The following is a 6307-nucleotide window of genomic DNA, read 5'->3' on the forward strand; positions in this document are numbered from 1 at the left end:
CTCAGTGGTGAGGGCTGTGCTGACTAGTCCTGCGTCATCTTGTCTCAAGTTAGACATCTTTGGGAAGAGGGAATCTTAATTGAGATATGTCTCTTCTGGTTAAGAGAGAGAGAGAGAGAGAGAGAGAGAAAGAGAGAGATGCCTCCTTAAGATGGGCCTGTAGGCAAGTCTGTGGTGTGTTTTTCTTGACTGATGATGATGGTGGTGGTTTGAACAGATACGGCCCCCATAGACTTGTATGTTTGAATGCATGGCCCTTAGGGAGTGTCATTGTTAGGAGTTGTAGCCTTGCTGGAGGAAGTGTGTCACTGTGGGGGTCGGCCTTGAGGTCTCCTATGCTCAAGCTATGCCCAGTGACATAGTCCCCTCCTGCTGCCTGCCAATTAAGAAGCAGAACTCTCAGCTCTGTCTCCAGCACCGTGATGCCATGTTTCCTGCCATGATGATAATGGACTGAACCTCTGAAACTATAAGCCAGCCCCAATTAAATGTTTTCTTTTAAAAGAGTTGCCTTGGTCATTGGTGTCTGTTCACAGCAGTGAAACCCCAACTAAAACAGTGATTGATGTGGATGGGCCCCGCCCACTGTGGTCCTGGGTGTTATAAGAAAGCAGGCTGAGCAAGCCCACCAGAGACCAGCCAGTAAGTAGTGGTTCTCCGTGGCCTCTGCTTCAGTTCCTGCCTTGACTTCCCTTCATGAAGGACTGTGATTGGAAATGAACCCTTCCCTCCACAAGTTGCCTTTGGCCATGGTGTTTTATCGCAGCAGGAGAAACCCTAACTAAGACAGAAGTTGATGCCAGGATATTGCTATGACAGACCTGACAATCTGTTTGGGAGGATTGTGGAAAGACTTTGAAACTTTGGGCTGGAAAAGCCGTTGACTGCTCAGGCTCTGGGATCTTTTGTAGAAACTAAAAAGGTAAACCCGAGAGCTGTGCAGATGACGGAGGCCTGGCTTGTGATGTTTCAGGGGAAGTTTGAGCATTTTTCAAAGACTCTGTGTGACTTGTGTGCTATTTTGAATTAAGAACTGCCGAAGTGAAACCTTCACTTTACTGGGACAATTGATTTTGGTCAGCTAGGGCTGAAGACTCGGCTGTGACTGAGAGACCAGCATCATTGAGGTGAAATCTGGAAGTATTTCCTCAGGGTCAGAACACAGAAGCTGTGGTCCAAAGGAAGCTCAGGTTGACAAAGGGTCAGTTAGCTGGGCAGTGGTGATGCATGCCTTTGGTCCCAGCACTTGGGAGGCAGAGGCATGCGGACTTCTGAGTTCCAGGACAGCCTGGTCTACAGAGTGAGTTCCAGGACAGCCAGGGCTGACAGAGAAACCCTGTCTCGAAAAAACAAACAAACAAAACCAAACCAAAACAAACAAAAAAACCAAAGACAAACCCAAAACAGACAAGGGGTCAGTTGTGCTGGCTAGTTTTATGGAGACATCTTTGGCAAAACGGAATCCTAATAGAGAAAATACCTCCATAAGATTGGCCCATAGGCAGGTCTACAGTGAATTTTCTTGATTGATGATTGATGTGGGTGGGCCCAGCCTATCGTGGGTGGTACCACCTCTCAGCAGGTGGTCTCAGGAGCTATTAGAAATCAGGCTGAGGGTGCCATGACAACACCAGTAGGCAGGTTCTTCTCTAACTTCTTTTCACAATGGACTATGTTCAAGAAGTGTAAGCTAAAACAAGCCCTTTCCTCCCCAAGTTGCCTTTTGTGCATGGTGTCTAAACACAGTAATAAAAGTTTTAACTACGATATTTGCCAGCAGTTATTTGATGAGGCTCAAGAGATCTCACACTGGGCTGACGTCTGGGTTGCAGCTTTGGGAGATACTGAGCCTAGAGGCCCAAGAACTATGAAATCAATACGATACTGATAAACAACTGACCCCTTCTCTGGGGATGTGTCCTTGAAGGAAGCAGGATCCTGTCTTTCAGTCTCTTGCTCTGCATCTTGGCTCCTTGTGGAGGGGGTTTGTTCCGAAGCTGGCGCCCCACCATTCCTCTCCAGGGCTTTCTCCAGACATCCAAGGCAGAGGGAACACTGACAGAGAACTAAGGAGAGTCCTTAGTTCCCACAGCAGCAGCAGTGTAGCACTGACTTAGAGTTCCGGCAAACGTGGGTTTTGAGTTGTCCCAGATGACCCCAGTGTTGCCTATTTGACAGCTATACTTTAACCAGCACAGTTTAAGTGGCCCACCAAGTGTCTGAGTAATAAGAACTCAGGAGCCATTTGTAAAAATAATATGCATAGATTAAAAAAATGTTCACATTAAATTCTTTTTAAATTTTCTTTTAATTTTTTATTTATGTGTGTCTGTGTGAAGTATGTGCATAGAGATACCTGTGGAGGCCAGAAGAGGGCGTCAGATCTCCTAGATCTGGAGCTACAGGTAGTTGTGCGTGTCAGCTGGGTGCTGAACTGAACACTGGTCCTCGCAAGAGCCGTAGTGGCTGTTGAGGCATTTCTCCAGCTCTGTATTTTTATTTTTGTTCTTTTTTTTCCCCCTGTTGAGATGAGGTTTCTCTGTGTAGCCTTGGCTGTCCCAGAACTCACTCTGTAGACCAGGCTGGCCTCGAACTCAGAAATCCGTCTGCCTCTGCCTCCTGCGTCCTGGGATCAAAGGTGTGTGCTGCCATCACTACCATCCAGCTGTTGTGACTGAAAACTTAATAGGGGTGATTGTGGACTCACAGAAAGTTTTAAGAATGGTGAGGATAGTCCCCCTGTATATTTTACTCAGTATTCCTCAATTTGAGTATTTAGTTAATTTGATTTTTATCATAGTTGCTGCTGAAAACTGGTTCAGGAGAATGCCACCTCACTGAAAGGCAAATACTGCCACCTTGTGGTAATCCCTCAAGCCACCAGAAGCTTGTAGTAGGCCATGACCTAGGCCCATGAGCCCTCACAGGGTATATATCCATGGGCAAATCTGGAGTTGGCGTCTTGGTGCATGTGTATTTTTGCCAGAGTTGCTGGAACAAGGTCTCCTCTTGAAATTGATTCTCATCCCGGGAGACCACTGACCAAGATGAAGGTACAGGCTGGGTCATTCCCCAGTGCTCAGCGGGAGCCTAGCTCCTGCTCTTGGTGTTTCGTTGCCCATTTCTGTTTGATTGGTTGTTTTGGTTTTGTTTTTTGTTTTTGTTTTTGAGACAGGATTTTAATATGTAGTTCTGGCTGTCCTGGAGCTCGCTCTGTTGGTAATCTGTCTCTAGGTCACATTCTGAGGTACTGGGGGTCGGGGTGTTTGACAGGAGTTTCTGAGGATATTGTCTAGCCTATCTCGGTACAGAAGGCTGGGAAGCAGTCACATGGTTCATTCAGTCTACACTCGGCTAAGTCCAGACACAGCAAGAGCTCAGAAACCAGGTTGTGGGGGAAGTTGGTGGGGCCTCTAGGCAACCTTAGCATCTCAGACCCCTTTTAACTGCTGGCCTTAGTCTCCCAGCATCCTCCTCTTTCTGAAGACTGTGATAGCAGCAACCCAACCCTTCCATCTCACGTACATCTTCAGAAACATCAGAGAAACAGACAGGCCATAGTGAGGTCTTCATAGTGAGTTCCAGGACAGTCAAGGATATACAGCGAGACCCTGTCTCAAAAAAACTAAACCAGGCTGAGCGGTAGTGGTGCACGCCTTTAATCCCAGCACTTGGGAGGCAGAGGCAGGTGGATTTCTGAGTTAGAGGCCACCCTGGTCTGCAGAGTGAGTTCCAGGACAGCCAGGGCTACACAGAGAAACCTTGTCTCAAAAAACAAAAACAAACAAACAAACAAAACCTAAACCAAACCAAACCAAACGCGAACAAAAAAGAGGGGTGGAGCTGGCTAATCATAGGCCACAGTCCCTGTGGTTGTCAGATTTAGGTCTAGTGGCTGCCGGGGCATTTTGGGTGAGTTGAGGTCTACAGATAGGAGGAAGGATAGTGGGGCTGCCGGGACAGCAGATGTCCTTGATGCATCTCTCCCAGGCATGTGATGGATGCTGCGTTCCCTCCAGATCCAGGACTGGGAGACCCATATCCTCATGCAGAGTAAGGAAGCCTCAACGCCTAGTGTCATCATGGATCAGAAGATGAAAATCCAGAGAAGGATCAGGATCCTGGAAGACCAGCTGGACAGGGTGTGTGGCCTTCAGCTCCCCAGGACAGACCTCAGGCTTGGCTAGGAGGGTGTGAGGGGCGGGCACTGTGGGCTAGAGGGTCCCCTTAGACGGATAGGTTTCAGGTTCTCCTGGAGGGAACAGAGTGGTCCCCACCTCTGACAGGTACCAAGCCTCATGAATGCTCTGACACCCACCCAGGTCACCTGTCACTTTGACATCCATCTGGTGAGGAACGCGGCTCTGCGGGAGGAGCTGGAGTTGCTGCGCATCGAAAGGGGCCGTTACCTGAATATGGACCGAAAGCTGAAGAAGGTGGGGGCTCTGCGCTCCGCCCAGTCAGCCCTTTCCTGCTCTGTGCCCACAGGCCAGGCTCCGTGGCCCAGGCTCACCTCAGCGCAGGGGGAGAGAAGGAAGAGCACAGCTTCCCTTCATGTCACCCCGCTTCACTTTGAGCTCTGTCATCTGGGGCCACCCACAGGCCACCAACCTCTTCACATCCCCCAAGATCTGAGCACCTTCAGAGCCCTTTGAAGAGCTAACATTCTGTCCTTCCTCCTCCCCCTTCCCTTTCTCCCTCCACCCCCTCTTATAAAACTTTTATATCAAAATTTATAGCTCTATACACACCTCTTATATATCCTCCACCGGGATATATGTGCATGTTTATGTTTGTACACTTGCATAGATTTCTTGAGAGCCTTAATTTATAGCCCAAGCTGGATTTGAACTTCTGCCAGTCCTCCTGCCTCAGGCTCCCTTTTGCTGGGTTACAGATATGAGCCATCATACCTGGCTAAAATTGGTAATTTGCCTCTCTCTCTGCCTGTACCTTGGTCAGTCTTGCTGGTGTCATGGAAGTGTCTGGGCCGGCTGTGTTTTGGGGAGGAGGTCCCTTGTGTGGGCCATCTGCTTTGCTTAGCACTCTGTTGGAAGCAGGGCCCTTTAAGAAGAAGCTGGGCTTGGGATTTGGTGTTCAGGTGTTACAGCCAAGGAGGAGATAGATGCTCTCGGATGGAATCTCTTTTGCTGAGAAGTCCCGTGCCAGAGAGCCCCACTGTGAGTTCTCAGTGACAGCTAACACCCTTGCCTGAGTAATGCCCAGGACTGGCCAGTGCCACACTCTTACTAGGTTCAGCATTGTGACTTCAAGGTCCCACAGTTACTACATTGACCATGGCCCTCTGTCATCTGGATGCTGCTTCACTGACCTGTCCCTGTGCCCTCTCCCGCTCTCTCCTCTCCTGGTACTATTTCTCCAGTAAGTTAGCATTTTCTTTCTCTTAAAAAAATCTTGTCTTTAAATGTTAAATTGTTTGCATGTATATCTGCTTGTGGGTTTGCACATGCGCACACAGGAGGTCCTCTGGAGCTGGAGTTAGGTGCTCATAAGCTGCCCAGGGTGGGTGCTTGGAACTGAACTCTTAACCTTTGAGCTATCTCTCTCAAGTCCTGGTTTTTCCCCCCTAGTGGGGAGTAGGGGTTAGAAAAATCAAGATTTAGGTCCCGAGTGAGTCCATTGTGTCTGTGTTGTTGGGTTTTCCTTTCCTGCCCTTTCTCCCTACAGAGAACCCCAGACTGTCAGAACACTACAGGCAAGCCGCATCCTGTTAGCATGGCCCACCCTTGCTGTCAGCCCCTCCTTCCCCTAGGAGGGTTTTGGTGTGTTCATCTGTTCAGAACCTTCTTGGCCAGTTCTTGTTTCTGTCTTCTACATGGTTCTCTCTCTCATCTGAAATACAGCTCGCTTCATTTACCTCTGTTTGGGGTCAGTTTTTTATTCTGAGGTTTTGGTGATTAGCTGACTTTTCTGCTGAGGTGCAGCCCCACCTGGGTTTAGTTTTGTTTTCTGTCTTGTCTTTGTTGACCTAACTTTTCTCATGAATCTGCAAAACATTAACAAGCCAAACAAAAACAGTTCCAAAAAATTGGGCACAGCAAATGCTCACCTGTCTACCCATCCCACTGCAGCAGAGGCAGCAAAGTTGGTGCAGGGCAGCCTGGGCTACGGATCTATACCCTGTCTTAAAAGAAAAAGCTCCGGAGTTCATGCCCAAGCTGCTGCCCAGACACTCAGCCCGTTAAACCATACCATGCCACAGTACTTCACACCACAGTACACCACAGTACACCACAGTACACCACAGTACACCACAGTACACCACAGTACACCACAGCACAGTACA

At 48.7% G+C, this 6307-nt stretch overlaps 1 protein-coding gene across 2 annotated transcripts in view; it reads left to right on the plus strand.

The window, feature by feature from the left end:
- The window catches only part of Ccdc114 (coiled-coil domain containing 114), a 24570-nt gene that overhangs the window by 6877 nt on the left and 11386 nt on the right, over positions 1-6307 (plus strand). For both annotated transcript variants that reach the window (XM_028788959.1, XM_028788958.1), the window contains 2 exons: positions 4020-4142; positions 4323-4436. In XM_028788959.1, coding sequence (XP_028644792.1) covers positions 4020-4142; positions 4323-4436 — 237 coding nt within the window. The remainder of the gene's footprint in view (positions 1-4019; positions 4143-4322; positions 4437-6307) is intronic.

Source organism: Grammomys surdaster, unplaced genomic scaffold, assembly GCF_004785775.1.
Source record: "Grammomys surdaster isolate TR1022 unplaced genomic scaffold, NIH_TR_1.0 125769, whole genome shotgun sequence".
NCBI lineage: Eukaryota > Metazoa > Chordata > Mammalia > Rodentia > Muridae > Grammomys > Grammomys surdaster.